Source organism: Rutilus rutilus (genome assembly GCF_951802725.1).
Source record: "Rutilus rutilus genome assembly, chromosome: 6".
Taxonomy (NCBI): domain Eukaryota; kingdom Metazoa; phylum Chordata; class Actinopteri; order Cypriniformes; family Leuciscidae; genus Rutilus; species Rutilus rutilus.
In genome coordinates, this window is record NC_140214.1 from 5,621,341 (window position 1) to 5,639,920 (window position 18,580).

At 36.4% G+C, this 18,580-nt stretch overlaps 2 protein-coding genes across 4 annotated transcripts in view; both read left to right on the forward strand.

Annotated features, from left to right (window-relative positions):
- LOC311292290 (polymeric immunoglobulin receptor-like) overlaps nt 1–18,580 on the forward strand; it is a 91,735-nt gene that overhangs the window by 43,937 nt on the left and 29,218 nt on the right. The window lies entirely within an intron of this gene.
- On the forward strand, nt 1,955–14,709 carry LOC311292293 (uncharacterized protein). Of its 3 annotated transcripts, none has more exons than XM_084411929.1 (13): nt 1,955–2,068; nt 2,236–2,559; nt 5,927–6,235; nt 6,527–6,566; nt 6,837–6,895; nt 7,585–7,627; nt 7,718–7,804; nt 7,939–8,039; nt 8,478–8,527; nt 8,603–8,650; nt 8,731–8,790; nt 10,061–10,126; nt 11,482–14,709. In XM_084411929.1, exons 1-13 carry the CDS (start codon nt 2,023–2,025, stop codon nt 11,503–11,505), a joined length of 1,257 nt encoding a protein of 418 aa, XP_084268055.1. In that variant the 5' UTR covers nt 1,955–2,022; the 3' UTR covers nt 11,506–14,709. The 3 variants fall into 3 exon arrangements, with proteins under 3 accessions (XP_084268055.1, XP_084268056.1, XP_084268057.1); XM_084411930.1 differs by having other exon boundaries at nt 7,588–7,627; XM_084411931.1 differs by lacking the exon at nt 10,061–10,126.

Consider the following 18,580-nt stretch of genomic DNA (forward strand, 5'->3'; position numbering starts at 1 on the left):
CACATTATTATTTTACTTGCACACTCACTACAGGAACCAATGTAGCCACAACACATTGTTAAATATTTTAAAGGATGACAAGGAAATATGAGACACTGGGGATGATTGCAATAATTTTTTATCTCAAACTTTTATATAATTTTCCATATTCTTTGCTATGAATTGTGTTTTGAAATATTTTGTGTTGTAATATTTGAAATATATATATTGTAAAACCCATGATTAAAAAACTAAATAACAATTAAACATAACAGTTTGTGTTAATCACTTTCACAATTTTGTCAAAATGGTGACTTGAATACTGTAACATTTTGTTCAGTTATTGTGGGTGAAGAAAGTGTTTTATTTAGTATTTTTGAGTAAATGTTTTATATCAAGTTGAACAAGAGAATCTGCTTATTCAGATTATACCACTACTACAGTATCTTTTACCATGCTTTAACCTGTTCACAAATCAAATTAGCCATAAGGAACATGTTGATTGTTGTTGTGTTGTGGCTAGTTTGAGTTTGCTGCTGCTACTCTGCTCACTTGCTGACGCTTATGTGGTTTCAGGCGATGATGATATTTCTGCTCTGAAACGGAAACAGGAGGAAACAGAGACAGTTCAAGAAGTGACAAGCTCCTCTCATGAACACACACTCCACTATAGCACACACACTCCACTATAGACATGATTTACCTTCTGATTCTCTCTGGGATTTTACTTTACATCTAAAGCTAAATAAAAAGCTTTCAAAATCCATTTTTTGCATAATCCTTATTTCCTAATGTTACATATCACCCCGGTGAATATCATAATGTTACATCTCACCTCTGGGTATGTTTCAACTAACCCCTACTTTGCGGTGTATTGTAACATTTCACTCCTTGTTTGAAACTAAGCCACACATTTTTCTGTTTGTGCTGCAAAGATAACAGCCATGTCATTTAATAACTGACACTTATGTCACTAGTTCCTGAATCACATTTTTAACCGGCTTTAAAAAAACTCCAAGATACAGACAGAAATGTCAAAAATGTTACAACCATCCCTGGTCTGTCATCTATATAGTATGTTGCTATATATTCTGGATGTATCACACTTTATCTGATGTCCATGTGGTGAACAGTGCCAGTGGAGCTGAGGTCAGTCTCTGTGTGAATGTGTTGCTTCTTTACTGACTCGTGTGTTTGTGTGGTTTCTGTCCAAAGGCCACAGTGCAGATTCACACTCACACATTATTATTTTACTTGCACACTCACTACAGGAACCAATGTAGCCACAACACATTTTCAAATATTCTTGAATACATTTTAAATACATAATTGTGAATTATTTTAAGGAAATATGAGACACTGGGGATGGTTGCAATACTTTTTATCTCAAACTTTAATATAATGTCCCATATTCTTTGCTATGAATTGTGTTTTGAAATATTTTGTGTTGTAATATTTGAAAACATGAACAGTTTAGATTTTGTATGCATTTATTTTGTCAATCAAATGTACTTGTTCAAAATTATTTTAAACCAACCCCCCATGAACCCCTTCCAGCACCTCAAGCCATATATATATATTAAAACCCATGATTAAAAAATGAAATAACAATTAAACATAACAATTTGTGTTAATCACTTTCACAGTTTTGTCAAAATGGTGACTTGAATAATGTAACATTTTGTTCAGTTATTGTGGGTGAAGAAAGTGTTTTATTTAGTATTTTTGAGTAAATGTTTTATATCAAATTGAACAAGAGAATCTGCTTATTCAGATTATACCACTACTACAGTATCTTTTAACATGCTTTAACCTGTTCACAAATCAAATTAGCCATAAGGAAAATGTTGATTGTTGTTGTGTTGTGGCTAGTTTGAGTTTGCTGCTGCTACTCTGCTCACTTGCTGACGCTTATGTGGTTTCAGGCGATGATGATATTTCTGCTCTGAAACGGAAACAGGAGGAAACAGAGACAGTTCAAGAAGTCACCAGCTCCTCTCATGCACACACACTCCACTATAGCACACACACTCCACTATAGACATGATTTACCTTCTGATTCTCTCTGGGATTTTACTTTACATCTCAGGTAAAAATTATATATATATATATATATAATTTTGTTTAAAGTATTACTAAACCATTGTACAGTCTGTTGTTAATTTTTTTTAAATGGTTAAAGTTATAATTCTTCTATATACATCATGTGCAGTTTGTGTTTTATGTTTTCTCCCCTACGTTTATTCTTGTCTACAGGTGCTGCTAGAGTTAATACACTGAAACTTAATATAGCAGTGAAATCTGGATCATCTGGCATTATTCCATGTGTGTATGATAAACAACATAAAGAAAACCGCAAATATTTGTGTTGGGGGACATATTGGAGCTCTTGCAGTATATTGACATATGCAGGAAAGACAGGAAAATATTCCATCAGTGATTATCCAGACCAGAGTATTTTTACAGTGCGATGGGACAAACTGGAGATCTCCGACTCTGGATATTACTGGTGCGCTGTGGAGATTGGTGGCCCTGGCATTCTAGACGCTGGTTATAAATTGTATCTGACGGTACAATCAGGTAAAAACTTCTTTCCAAATTACGATTTACGAATTACAGTTTTGTTTTCTGACAATGCAATTTATTAAAATAATAATGTTGTAAATAATGTAAAAGGTAAGTGTTGTTGTTGGGTTATATATTTATTATAAAGATAATATAATACAATATAAAAATGAAATAATAAAGCTATAAATAACATTGTAAATAATGTAAAAGGTAGGCTAAGTGTTGTTGGGTTATAATATGTATCTCTGTGCACACAAGCAAACTGAATACACCTTTAAAGTATTGGGTTTCAACTTACTCAAATATCTAATGATATATGTAAAAACAAGTAATAAAAACTCAGTGAGTGTTTTAGCGCAATTTTGACGTCATGGGATCACAACACTAAGAGATAGTAAATCTTTTCCTGGATTTTTTTTTTGTGCGTTCCCGAGATTAGACCTTCCTTAACATAATGCCGAAAACCCGAAGTCTCTAGGTGGTCTGGTTGAGGAGTAGATAGAAGTGCAAGATTGGTGCGCACAGACAGAACAGAAATCATGAGTTAACAATCGCAATTTTGTCCGGTGGAAAATTGCGCTAAAAAAATACTTTTAAAAAAGATTAAAAGTGATTCCAATTTTGACTTATATTACTAAGATGCGATTAGTTAGTTTACAGATTTATATAGCCTATTAGCCTATATACTCTTTATCATAGAAATGGACCATGGTGAACATACACTACCGTTCAAAAGTTTGGGGTCAGTAAGATTTTTTTTTATGTTTTTAAAAGAAGTATCTTCTGCTCACCAAGGCTGCATTTATTTGATAAAAAAAAAAAAGATATATAAAAAAATATATAAAAAATATATATTTTAAACTGTAATTTATTCCTGTGATCAAAGCTGAATTTTCAGCATCATTACTCCAGTCTTCAGTGTCACATGATCCTTCAGGAATTATTCTAATATGCTGATTTGATGCTCAAGAAACATTCATTATTATTATCAATGTTGTGTACAAAATTTTTTCAAAATTCTTTGATGAATAGAAAGTTCAAAAGAGCAGCATTTATTTAAAATAGAATATTTTCTAACATTATAAATGTCTTTACTGTAACTTTTGATCAGTTTAACTCATCCTCGATAAATAAAAGTATTGATTTATTTTATTTATTTCACCCAAAAACTTACTCTTACTGACCCCAAACTTTTGAAGGGTAGTGTTTAATGTTACAAAAGCTTTCCATTTCAGATAAATGCTGTACTTTTGAACTTTCTATTCATCATAGCATCATGAAATAAAAATGTAAATAACTGGCTCGTTTGAGATGCGCATCGCCTGAATATAGGCAAGACTAGTATGCGGCTACAGTGATGGGGAGGAGTGAAAAAAGTGCAGGCAAGATAGATGAGATGGCAAATAAACAAATAAACAATTCTGAATAAGAGACAAATTGACTAATTGTATTTTCTCTTAAGTTAAGGCCAGCAGTCATACAGTCACACAGAGTGGCTGCAGTGTGACAGTGAAGGGAGGGCATCCTTCCACTTTTATAGTCTTAACTCTCAATGTTATCTCTCTCTAGGCCAATGATGGTATTTTCAACCATATGTGGAAGATTTTTAGATTTGTTCATCATATTCTACCCTTGAGTGGAGGCCCTACGGTGGCAGAGCACAATGCAACTGAATAAAACACATGCAAATAGAAAAAACAGCCGCAAATTAAGAAAACCTCATCAGTTTCACAAATATATCTGTGGGGTATTTTGAGCTAAAACTTCACATACACACTCTGGGGACATTAGAGACTTATTTTACATCTTGAGAAAAGGGCATCATACCACCCCTTTAAGAAAACATCTTCATCAGTTTTATAACACACGTGTACTCCAAATACTCACAACACAAGCAAATATAGAAACGCGCTGCAAATAGCACATAACACAAGGGAAATGTTTCCAGGGGACCCCAATAAGTGACGAACCAGACTGGGACATGCTTATTGCTCGTGAGCATTCCTATGCCCTACTCCCTTCGAAGGGCAGAGCGCTTGAAGTGGGGACTTTGGAGTGAGCAGGGCACTTGTGTGCCATTATGTAGCGGTGCCACTTGGCGAAGTGAGCAACGAAAGACAACGTAATTTCCTCATTATTTTCACCTGGGATGTTCCTATGACAACGCAGACGGTGTCCATCAGCTGAATAGGCTGTTCTTGCAACAGACATTTCTTATTATTGCTGTTAACATAACTGTTGCAAATATACATTTTATACAAAAAGTTTTAGATGTTATATATCTGTGTGTGAGTGAGTGCCTCAACTTTAAAACTTGCCATCTCATCTTTGGACCCTGCATTACCTAAAGTTTCTTATGAAACTTATTTAAACATAACATGACAAAATTTGTACAATGTAACTGATGTATAGATTAATATCTTACCCTGATGTTCTATTTCTCTATCTTTTTTATTTCAGCTCATTGTTAACTCTTTTCTCATCTGATGACATTGAACATATTGTTAATGCATTTGTATATTGCATTCAAAGTTGTTTGTCATAAACATGTCATCTCTGTATGTTTTGCAAAAAAAAAAAAAAAGAAAAGAAAAGAAAAGAAAAGAAAAGTTGTGACCTTTTGCACCGTGTTTCTGTATTTGGTTGTATTGTGAGTATTTGGAGCACATGTGTGTTAAAAAGCTGATGAAGATGTTTTCTTAATTTGCGGGTGTTTCTCTATTTGCATGTGTGTTCTTCAGTTGCAGCACGTTGAGCTCTCTCGGCCACCGTAGGGCCTCCTGTCACGTACCAACACGCTTTTACCAGAATAGGGATTGTGTGTGCTCTTTTACTGTCCATATGATGACACACACATCTTAAAGATAAAACTTCTCGTAGTGGATCAGACACCTTTGATATCAAGGGTGGATATCACAGGATTCACACTCGTGCGCTTTGTTGCTGATAAACTGTTGCTGATGTTCTGTTGCTTTTATATGAAAATAAATATGATGAACGAGACACATTTATTTCCATTTAAAAGACATGTTTATTAGGCCCACAGATATGTTTTTATTTATTTTTACAGGCCTAAATATGACAACAATCACATAACCCATAGAGAAACCGCACTGTCAGAAAGTTTAGGAATAGTCATACATCATTTATAGAAGAATGAACTTTCTATAGTACAGGAACCAAACTTCCACATTTTTCGGTTCTGTGACTGTAACTGTTAAAAATAAAACCAGTTTTGAATAAAGTGTGTTACCATATAGTAAACACTTACAAATATCAAATAAATCAATATCAAAGGAATTTAGATAGGCCTATTTACATTTTATAGCCAATAAGACAATTGATGGACAAATCTTATTGTCTTTTTGACTGTGTTCAGCTCCTGGTGTGTCTGTGAAGAGCAGCAGTGTATCTGGACATGAAGGTGATAATGTCAGTGTCCAGTGTTTCTACAGTTCTAGATATAAGAATAAACTCAAACAGTGGTGCAGATATAAAGATGAGGGCTGTTACACTGGGAAGAGGACTAAAACATCCCAGAAATCATCAGTCCAGATCAGTGATGATGGGAGAAGCTCCTTCACTGTGTTGATGACTGGACTGAGACTCAGTGATTCTGGATGGTACCTCTGCTCTGTTGGAGATCTCCAGGTTCCTGTTCAACTCACTGTCAATGAACCCAAACCTGGTAAGATCACATTTACATTACATTTACATTTATTCATTTAGCTGACGCTTTTATCCAAAGCGACTTACAATTGCTATATACGTCAGAGGTCGCACGCCTCTGGAGCGACTAGGGGTTAAGTGTCTTGCTCAGGGACACATGTCTCACAGTGGATTCGAACCCGGGTCTCTCACACCAAAGGCATGTGTCTTATCCATTGCGCCACCACCACCCCATCACAAATCAGTTCAGCTATACAAATGGTGACACTCTTAAAGGCCTAAAAATAACTTCATGTTTTTCTCCTTTCAGTGACACATATTCCAACAACTACACCATCTGACCCAGACAAGTAGGTGTACTTTTTGACCATTTAAAAGAGTCAAATGCATCTAAATACTTTTGTAGCTCAAAAACCTGTTGATCCTGTTCCCAGAACTGGTCTAAATGATTTGTTCACAATTTGGACTGATTAGGTATTTTTTAAGGAAAGTAGTACACGAGAAGAGCATGTAAGTACATTGTTTTTGTGTTCCACAGAAGAAAGAAAGTCATAAGACTCGATTGTACTTTAATTTTTGAGTGAACATATTTGTCTTTCTCTTTTTGCATTGTTTTGCAGGTACACAACTCAGACATCTGCAAACAGAAATCCCACAAGTGTGAATGAAATAATAACCAGTAAGGAGCAGCTGAACTGGGTTAATCAGATCAAATATTTTTTATGTGTTTAATTACCAGTTATGAAATTACATGTGTAATCATTTATCCATCAGAAAAAAAAAGAAAAAAAAACTCTGGAGACAGTCGTTGTTTAGATGCACTGCATACAATGGAAGCCCATTTCAGCCACATATGGAAAAAAATAATGCTTTAGTAAATCATATTTTTTACATAAAAGTAGAATTTATGACATAAAAAGTCATAATTATGATAAAGTCTAATTTATGAGATAAAAAGTAATAATTGTGACACAAAAAGCTGAAATTCTATAAAATGTCAGAATTATGACAAAAGTCTAAATTATATGACACAAGTGAAAATTATAACATAAAAAGTCATAATTACGACAACATTTTTAATTATGACATTAAAAAGTATGAAAATTTATAAAATCATGCTTAATTCATAATTATAACAGAAAATGATGACATAAGTCTAAATTAAAAGAAAATAAAGTCATAATTATGACATCAAAAGTCACGATTATGACATAAAGTCAACTTTTTATGTCATAATTATGATTTATCAAAGCATTCGTTTTTTCCTTATGTGGTGGAAACGGGCTCCCATAACAAACAGCTTCTTTCATTAATGATAACACTCTGATCAAACTAAGAAACTTGTTTCTCTGTTTCTGTTTTTGGCAGCAGTTATGATTACTGATTCTGATTCAAGACCTGAGACACGCATGTAAGTGTGAACATTGTTATTCAGTCATTCATAGCAACTGATACCAAACTATTACATGTCAACATAATGTAATGTTAATTTTAATTGCAGAGATGAAGCTCATCCATCTCTAACAGCCTCAGCGACTATTAATACAAAAGTACACCGCCAGGATGAGCAAAACAACTATTTATTAAGGCATGTAAATTAATTAATTTGCTTATATTGCATCTCTAAATTAGAAACAAAGCTTTAACAGATGAATTTGCTGCACATTAAAAGTGAGAATAGTTCTGTATGATAAACACAAATATGTCTCTCCATCACTGCAGGCATGATGTGATTCTGCTCATGAGTCTTGTAGCGACGCTTGTGCTGTTCCTGCTTGTTTTTCTCGTTGTAATAGTAACCTGGAGGCTGAGAAAGAAGCCAGGTGAGTTTTCTCTTTACACTTCTGGAGGGCTGACACTATATTATTGTGCTTCATTTACAGCTATTTAATAAAGAAATCAATAAATGGGCATAATATACTGTATATATGGATTACAGTATGTGAGAAGAAAGAGGCTGTAAAGTGACTCAAGAGGCATCAAACTAGCACAATTACAAAAACGGGTCAAATTTAGTTTTGCATCATGATACACACACATTTGACAACAATAAGATACAACTGACCAATCAGAATCAAGTATTTTATATCTTTTGTATATGCCATTCATAAACCCTGCGTCAACTGTAATTGTATAATCTTAAAAATAAAGGTTCCAAAAGCTGGTTTTCAAAAAAAAAAAAAGAAAAAAAAAAAGTTTTTTCTTTAACAGTGTCTATGGAAAATGTTATGATATTTAATCTTCATATCTCACTCTGACAGAGAGGGGTCACATTAGAGAAGAAGAACATTTTAACACCACCAGAAATACAGTAAGTAGTTTACACACTGATGGAATTCAGAAATCTTCAGAAAATAATCTAAATCTGTGTTTGTGTTTGATGCAGACCGCCTCTGAAAACCAGATGACATCCATCAGTCCAGCAGCCGCTACTGTAAGTCATCAGTCCTCTCTGTAGACATTTACTGAGATGGTGATTGAAAATTAATGATCATCAGTTGTGTTTCTTCACAGTCTTCTGCCTCAGTGGACGGCTGTTCGGTGACTTACAGTTCTGTGATCTTTCATAAGGCAGTAAGTGTTGTCTTTGAATGCTCTGAATGACTGAGTCACACTGCAGTTTGGGCTGGGACGTCCCGTTTGTCCAAATCAAAAGGGAAACTTGTTTTAGGATGGGGTGCTGGGGGAGGGGGGTCAACACATTTGATTAAGAAACAATATCGTGTCTATAAAACACATCAAACTCCACGACGCACAACAAGCGTATTGGTGTGAAGGAATCTCAGAATCGAAGACCAGGAGACTTGATTCTTTCTTCAGCAGGATTCTTTATTGAGAACACGAGCTGTCGGTAGCTGCAGTCATCAAGTCTAACTAACGTAACTTTACATGGTATCTTATAGGCATTCAGTGGGCAGTCCTTAAAGATGCTGACAGTCCTTAAAGGTCTTGACCTTACACACTGCCTTAGAGATGACCACTAAATCTAATCATCTAAAGACAATAGAGGCAATTACCCCCAACTGGAGATAATGGTACCCCCCAAATTGTATAAACAACACATGGTCACAAGAACTAAGACTATGTAAACATTCACACATAGTTCAACTCTCAGTAGGAAGATCAAAGTCTAACAAAACCCCTTCAATGGAAACTATATTGAATCTAATCAGTAAATGGATGCCATCATGTTCACCTTGAATGCCCAATACAGTGTAGTTCACCTTAGTTTTTCATGTGATGTTATGTAAGGAAGTAGGATCAGCAGATCTTAAACATATTCTTAAATTTGTAATCCTACAGTGAGAAGAACACTTGTTACACAAAAATACACACCGGGACAAATTACACACCGGGATATTTAACTGCACATAACATTAGTGACATCATCGACACTGCTTGCAATTGTAATGCAATGGGAATTGTCTACGGGAAGTAAATTTAGCCTTTAAATAAAAGGGTTTTGAGCTGTTGTTTACACTGCCACATACAATAAAAGTGCATCCACAGCGACAGGAAATTAAAATTAGCACAAAAAACTTTTGCCTACCTTGCAGAACACTGGAGGTGGACTTGGATTTTCTATTTTGAGATTCAGTTTCTTCACATCATTTACAGCTCATGTCTGACACAAGAGGAAGGATTGGGATAGGCTTATCCAGTTTCGAGAAAGAAAACATCATGCTAAATGAAATGAATCCTATAGTTGGAAAGAACTGGGTTTAATTCCCACTTACAATTTATTTTTAAAGTGTTTATTACAAATTAATTACTAAATGCTAAAAAGGAAATAAATGGAAATCTCCAGAATTCTTATTCTTAAGCTGATCATGTTTATTCACAGGCTTTATCGTCAGTGGATCCAGAGGGCGACGTGATCTACAGCTCTGTGAAAAAACCTCGAAAGGCTGTGAGTTCATATCCATACACACCCTGCTCCTTCTTTATGACGTTATGAGCAAATGAAAGTAATTGATTGTAAATTAATAATAAATCTGTTTGTACCATTCCAGTTTTTAGTTCGTGTAATCCTGTGAAATGTCACTTTGAAATAAGATTGCTGAAGTAAAAACACTTTAAAAAAAAGTTACTTTAAGTTTACTGTAAAGAAAATGTTCTGTACTAAACTTATTTTATGCAAAAATATATATTTTACAAAACAATTTGGACTCTGAAATTGCTAAAACATCAAAGCCACATGCTAACCAAGCTGTGTTGCAAAGTTGGCTATAGGCCTAAAAATAGCCACCAAGTGTCACGGTTTGTTGTAAACACGCGTATGAAGATGAAGGATCAAAAGTCTTTAATATCGGCAACAGGACCACAGGATAAACTTCCACAAAGTATTGACGAGGCCGAACAAACTGAACAAAGAGAGAAAGTACTAGGCTGAATCCGAAATCGCCCCCTATACCCACAAAAAGGGCATTATTTGAGGGGACAGCCATTTGTAGTGGTGTCCGAAACCGTAGTGGACGTTATTGAGTGCACTTATTCAATCCCATAATGCACCGCTATTAGTGCAATAAAGAGTGTACAACCGATGTACGCTCAACGGCTGTCCGAATTCACTCACTCCTTTTCATTCTCTCCCTCAAGTGAACAGTGTTAGTGGACTAACAAAGGGAATAGTGGATGGGGGTTTAGGGAGCGATTTCGGATTCAGCCCTAGAGATCCTGAGGTGCACACCGCTGAACTACCGTTTTCATCGTAAGGCAATGTCTGAGCTGAACAAGATGAATACTGAGATCACTCAATGTGCTGCAAGTGCAAATAGAAAAAAACACCAGCAAATTAAGAAACCATCATCAGTTTGATAACACACACGTGCTGCAAATACAGACACATATTTAGCGTTGTGAGTGCGTTTTGAGTTTTTGCAGCACGTTTTCTTAATTTGCTGGTGTTTTCTTTAGTTGAGCTCTCTCGGCCACCGTAGTTTAAGCTTTCGAATGATACCTAATTTAAGATGAATAATACAATATGCGATAGGAAAAAAAGGCAGTAAAAAAGAGCACCAAGCTTCCCACTGGTGGGACACTGACAGTTAACAGGTTGTATGCAGCTAAAACTGTAAATGTGTCAGCGTTGTGTGTGTGTGTGTGTGTGTGTGTGTGTGTGTGTGTGTGTGTGTGTGTGTGTGTGTGTGTGTGTGTGTGTGTGTGTGTGTGTTAAATGTAGTTGGCTTCTATAGTTGAAACAAAATGAATAATTCCAGTCTTGCATAGAAGTGCATTTCATTTCTCTGCATCTTTACATCACAGGGACATTCCAGAATGGATTCTTGACCAAATGGAGGACAAAAGGGACACAACAACATGTTAGAAAGAGCTGAAACCTTCATTTTTCTTTTCATGCAAGTCCAAATTAGGCCTACATAAATTTTGTTAGTAGTTATTAAATTACAATTAAGTTTTTGTTTTTTTTGTTTATGTTTTGTTTTTAATTAATTTTAATTGCACAATAAATAAGGACATTAAATTCTCTGTGTAAAATTGCTCATATGTGACCCTGGATCAAAAAAACAGTCACATGTCACACACGGGTATATTTGTGGCAATAGCCAACAATACATTGTATGAGTCAAAATTATCGATTTTTCTTTTATGCCAAAAATAGGATATTAAGTAAAGATATTTTGTAAATTTCCTACCGTAAATATATAAAACATTTATTTTGTGAGTGAATGCAGCACAATCGCGAACATTAATCAACAACTTTAAAGGAGATTTTCTGTATGTTTAGATTTTTTGCACCCTCAGATTCCAGATGTTCAAATAGTTTTATCTCGGCCAAATATTGTCCTATCCTAACAAACCATACATCAATGAAAATCTTATTTATTCAGCTTTCAGATGATGTATAAATCACAATTTAAAAAAACTGACCCATGTGACTGGTTTTGTGGTCCAGGGTCACATATAGCCTAATACACATCTGTCCTGTAAGTGTGACGCCATCTGATGGTGAATTTTATCTACAGTTTTACCATGTATCTCTTCATCTGCTCAAATTTATGTCAACAATTTTTAAAAGTAAGTAATGTATCATTCGTGATGCCTTGACCTGTTCAACAATCATCTCATATGTGTGATGTTCTCATTGTAACTTTTTAACATCTCAGTGATGTTTTCGTTTTTCTTTAAGATTTGATGTGAAACTTCCTGAAATTTTTAAAGGAATAGTTCACCTAAAATTTTTAATTCTGTCATTAATTTCTCACCCTCATGTCGTTCCAAACCCGTTCGTCTTTCGTTCATCTTCGGAACACAAATGAAGCTCTTTTTAATGAAATCTGAGATCTTTCTGTCCCTCCATTGACAGCTACGCAACTACCACTTTCAAGCCCCAGAAAGGTAGTAAAGACATCATTAAAGTGATTCATGTGGTTTAGCCTCAGTTTTATTGAAAGTGGAAGTTACGCTGGCTGCCAATGGAGGGACAGAAAGCTCTCAGATTAACCTCAGAACTAACCCTTTAATACAGGGTTCCTCAAACTTGGTCCTGGAGGGCCACGGTCCTGCACAGTTTAGCTCCAACCCTGATCAAACACACCTGTGAGTTTCTAGTGATCCTGAAGACATTGATTAGCTTGCTCAGGTGTGTTTGATCAGTGTTGGAGCTAAACTCTGCAGGACAGCGGCCCTCCAGGACCGAGTTTGAGGAAACCTGCTTTACTATCTGCCTTTAGATGCTATAGAGACCATGCAGCGCCGGTTCTCTGTAATATTCTGCAATTATGCGTACAATAACTGAGTTAAATGGTTTAATCAGTTCAGTCTCGTGTGTATCATATGATGTATTTATATACCAGCATAGTTTAGCAGTTTAATGATGGTTTTTATTGGGTATATACTTGTAATTCAGGCATTATTTGAGTGTGTTGTTCTACTGTGCTGTATTCTATAGAGTCTCTGTCTCCCTCTTCTGGTTCTGTTTGGGATCTACACCCCTGTAATGGGCTAATGATGTGGGTTGAGATGATCAGTGGAGGCAGGTGTTTCAGGTTAATGAGAAGCCTTAAAAACCCTCAGATTGTGGCGTTCCTGGAGGAGAAGGAGGGGGTGAAGATGTTTGCTGGCTTTAGTCAGCTGGTGCTTTGTGTGGCTGTTGAAGGAAGCAGTGTGTTTTTATTGAAAGAGTGGGATGATATTGCCCCCCCAAAAAAAGCAAGGTTGGAAAAACAATGAGGGATACAAATGCTTCCCTTTGCTTTTTGGGGCTTTATTTTGTTTAGTTTCAAAGAGTCAGTGAAGCAGGGTTACTTGTCTTTTTCATCTTTTAAAGCCTGGAAATAAAGTTTAGTTTGTCTTTCAACATGGGAAATGTGTACCCTTTAAAAATCTGTTTAATGCACTAACAAATGCTTGTCCTCTATATGAACCTGACCAGTTAAATAAACCGTGTTTGAACAGGCTTGTATTGTTTTAGTCTGTTATACAAATGAGTCTTATTTGCATTCGTCATTATTTATTTTGCTTATTATTAGTTTGAATTTGAACTTTGGACATGTTTTTATGGTTTCGACTTTATTAGTGAATATTTTTAATTATTTTTTGAAAGTCATTCGAATTAAGACAAAAAGCTGTAGAAAATGTCTGCAATTATTACCCAAGATAAAAGGTACAGACTCATTCTGTGATCTCATGAGAATACGTGTATGTATTTTTTACGTAAAGTGTAGTTCTATCACACGTACATTTACTTACATTTTATACACACAGAAACAGAATTTGAAATGGAGAAGCGCGCACGCCTAGCCTGGCAAGCCAGACCTACATCAAGATGTTAGGTCTGGCAACTCACCATTGGCACGGCTCAATCCGAGGGACGGGATAAACAACCAATCAGAGCAACGAAGAAGGCTAGTTGGTATATTAAACTTTTGCCGTATCCACTCGGCAAAACTGCGAACACATCTTCCTTTTTTAAAAATGACTTAAGTGCCGTTCTTTGCTCTTTTCTCAAAGAAAAGCTTAACTCCAAGTCCTCCAGAGTCGCGGCCAAAGCCGATTCGAAAGACCGCTGTTCGCCAGGAGCAGCAGCCATTCTTTGTTTTCAAGTAGCAGGGAACCGCAGTAGCAGATACGTCCATATCATACGTTTCAGCATCTATCCAAACGTACAAAAAGTACGTTTTCTATATTTGAAAATTACGTATTAATACCTACGTATTAACAATGAGACCAGGCTGCATTCTACACTAACCAATCTAGTGGGACATGTTGTCACAATGATGGAACCTGCCATGTCAAAGAAAAATTTTAATGGTAAAACGATTATGAAACGTCAAAGAAAAAAAGAAAGAAAAAACGTTTTATCTCACCATGAACTACATTTCCCATAACCCATTGCCTGGATAATCATGTTCTGATTACTTCCACTTCTGTGTTATTATCTTGTTCACTTTTGTCTATTTAAGCCCTGTGTATTCACTCTTACTTTGTGAAATGTCTTGTTGCACTGCAGTTCTGAGTGTTATCCTAGTTTCCTGTGTCTTGGGTTTTTGATTCTCTGCCTGTGTGTTTGACCTTTTTCCTGTAATATGTATTACGATTCTGGACTGTCCCAATAAATCTGCATTTAGATCTTCACCCCAAGTCTCTGAGCAGTTCATAACACCCTGAAATTGATAATGTATGTAAAGGTTCTCAATTCTGCTTTTTACATTACATCCCTGACTCTTGTCTGAATGTGTGTCAGTGATGTTTTGTTGGGCTTGATACTCAAACAAGAATGGAATTGTAAGATGCTTGTGTAAATTCTGTTCTGCCTGGTTCGTATGATGCATGAAGTAGTACAACATGCACTATATATAAAATATCTCTTTTTATGAATTAAGGGTCAATAATATAAGGCCTTCAGCTTCAGTGTTTTGTACATTATATTTGTGCATATTTCTTTGGGAAGTGTTGTACTGTAAGGCTGCCTCGGCTCTTTGCTTTTATCCGAATCTTTTCAAGTGCATGTTTAACTAAAACACTCTTGTGTCAAACCATTCCTATAGCATTCCTGTGTGTGTGTGTGTGTGTGTGTGTGTGTGTGTGTGTGTGTGTGTGTGTGTGTGTGTGTGTGTGTGTGTGTGTGTGTGTGTGTGTGTGTGTGTGTGTGTGTGTGTGTGTGTGTGTGTGTGTGTGTGTGTGTGTGTGTGTGTGTGTGTGTGTGTGTGTGTGTGTGTGTGTGTGTGCGCGCGCGCAGGATTGATGATGTCTCTGCAGACTTCAGTTTTCATTACATAAATGAGTGCAGAAACAGGAACGGCTCATTATCAGAGATCAGAGGAAGTCAGATTTTCATTTCAGGTTCTGTCTTTTACTCATTCGGACGGTCACATGGCTCTTCCTCCGATTCTCCTTGGTGTTTTGCTTTACACTGCAGGTAAGAAAGAAATTACATTCTACCCTCAAAACATGCTTTTGTGTTTTGTCTGTATAAACTAGCCTGTTCTTCTGTTGTTTCTTTGTATACTTTGATTGATTTCACTTCTTAAAGACAGCAGGGAGAGCAAGTACTGCATGTAGATTTGATTATAAGTGTGTATATATAATATATTCTACTTTACAGCCACTGTTCAGTTTATATCCAGCTGTGTAAGACTTGAACATTACATTAAAAACCTTTCAACAGCTTAAAAAAAAAAAACTTCCAGTAACCGTACAGTTGCAACACTCATTGTTGACGTTTGGGAAATGTGGATTGTTGACTTTTGGAATTTTTTTAAAATTACAGTTTTATAATAAATCACTGGAATGTTCTTAACACAAATGTACCATTTCATTTGATGTCTATATCCCACTATTTCTAAAATCATTCCTCAGACCATGACTTAACACTTTCATATTGTCATATTATTATGTTACATTATATTGTATTAAACTTAAAAAGTCCCCCTTTCCATATTTCACCTGCTGTAAGTTCAACAACATCAAACACATTCATAAGTTAATGGAGGCAGGAGGTCAAACCAAATAAAAACCACTGAACACACTCAACAAATAATTATTTGATGCATATCATTTTTATTTAATTTGAAACTTGTTTTAGCTATTTCGTACCAGTATTATCATTAAAGCTAAACTACAGGTAGTATCAACTAAAGTAGAAGACTTGTTAACGTGTGTGTGTGTGTGTGTGTGTGTGTGTGTGTGTGTGTGTGTGTGTGTGTGTGTGTGTGTGTGTGTGTGTTTGTGTTTGTTTGTTTGTTTGTTTTCTACAGATACTTTGAGCATTAAGACATTAGATAATGTAACTGTGAGAGAAGGAGGATCTGTTACAATCCGTGTCTGTATGACAGTCAGTATATGTAACGGTCACCAGCTGGAGTGCCCTTGAAAGCCACCAGAGGGCACTCCACACCAGACTGTCTTGTTCACTCACAGACTACATCTCCCATCATTCTGTGCCTGGACTCATCAGCACTCATTATCACATTCACCTGTAACTCATTATCTTGTTTAGTTCACCCCATATAGCCTGGTTCACTCCATTACTCACTGTGAAGTTTTGTATGTTGTTGCACTGCTGAGCGTTTTCCCTGGTTTTCTTGGTCTCTTGGTCTCTTGGTCTCTTGGTCTCTTGGTCTCTTGGTCTCTTGGTCTCTTGGTCTCTTGGTCTCTTGGTCTCTTGGTCTCTTGGTCTCTTGGTCTCTTGGTCTCTTGGTCTCTTGGTCTCTTGGTCTCTTGGTCTCTTGGTCTCTTGGATTTCTTGCCTGTCCCGTGGTTTACTCTTGTGCCTCTGACCCCTGCCTGTTTTGTTTTGTTTGGACTGTCTTCCTGTGCTTGACCTTCTGCTTGTTGGATTACGATTCTGGATATATTTAATAAAAGCTGCATTTGGATCCTCTACCCTCGTGTCTCGGAGCAGTTCGTAACAGTATAAACCAAACTCTTAGAGGGTTTTATTGGACATTCTGCCATATCACAGCCCGTGCAAATGATACAGGGAAATGGACAAATAACTGATTATCTAGGCCACAATATTTTTACTGTAAAACTCAACAATGCAACATCTTCAAAAAATATTTATGACTTTTTTGTTTGTTTGTTTGTTTGCTGTCTGTGTTCAGCTCCTGATGTGTCTGTGATGAACAGCAGTGTATCTGGACATGAAGGTGATAATGTCAGTGTCCAGTGTTTCTACAGTTCTGGATATCAGAATAAACTCAAACAGTGGTGCAGAATTAAAGATCAGAGCTGTTACACTGAGAAGAGGACTGACACATCCCAGAATTCATCAGTCCAGATCAGTGATGATGGGAGAAGCTCCTTCACTGTGTTGATGATTGGACTGAGACTCAGTGATTCTGGATGGTACTTCTGCTCTGCTGGAGATCGAGAGGTTCCTGTTCAACTCACGGTTCAGAAGGACAATAATACATATAAAAATACATGTAAGTCATTTATTTCAGTAATCTTGTGGAAAAGTATTTAATTGACACAAGACATTATATCTGGACTATGTTATGTATATTTATACTATGGGGCTGTTGAATGCTTGAATCTGATAAATGATTTCAAAGGTCCTTACAGACTACAACAGCAGAAGAACCAACACTGACCAGCAAATAAATATAGCAAATAATAGTATATATATATATAAAAATAAAAAAAATGATTTCCATGTTTTTGGCACAAAATTAAACTTTATGATGTTTTATTAAAGGGATACTTCAGGATTTAGCATTAAGCTTTGTATTAGTAGAAAACCTGTAGTATTTTCGAATTACCATGCTTTCTACCCTCATATCCCCCTGAGACGAGAGATTTAGGTATTTTTTGTCTGGAAAAAATCCTCCGATGATGCAAAAATCTTCATTTTGCGTCATCTGAGGATTTTTTGGCCAGAGGCTAAAGACTACAGCCAGTAGTAGGGGCTGTCCCGCATGTGTTCAACCCGCCCATAGAGGGTGGGATCTCACTCACAGAATGTACACATAGTGTCAGCCATCTTTTTTTGGAAGCTAAGCTAGCAGGCTCTTGTTCTGTGGAGAAAGCTGAGTAGTAGGGGTTGCCATCCTCTTTTTCCCTGACATGTCCGGCTGTCGAGATTGTCCAAAATATCCAGGATTCGGCTTTTGCTTTCTGCAGTCGCCATTCATTGTTTACATGCACACCTTTTGTTTCAATCTAACTGAATTCATTCCGGTTGGTGAATCTGAATGTAGTGTTTACATGAACGCTAAACAAGTGATCAGTTGATGTGCGTTTTAATGGTGCGTTCCAGGCCATCTGTAACCCGTGTTTTTCCAACCTCATACCCGTGAAAGTGTACTGGAACGGCAGTCAAACCCGTGACTTCCCACCCGTGAACTCGTACTAGATCGATGTACTCCCAGTTACGAGCTCTGACGTCACATAGCCCGCG

Excerpts from the sequence above, each read along its gene's own strand:
- LOC311292293 (XM_084411929.1), top strand. The coding sequence starts at position 2,023 with ATGATTTACCTTCTGATTCTCTCTGGGATTTTACTTTACATCTCAG. Across the intron at positions 2,560-5,926 it reads GTATCTGACGGTACAATCAG|CTCCTGGTGTGTCTGTGAAG; the intron begins GTAAAAACTTCT and ends GACTGTGTTCAG. Across the intron at positions 8,528-8,602 it reads TTAACACCACCAGAAATACA|ACCGCCTCTGAAAACCAGAT; the intron begins GTAAGTAGTTTA and ends TGTTTGATGCAG.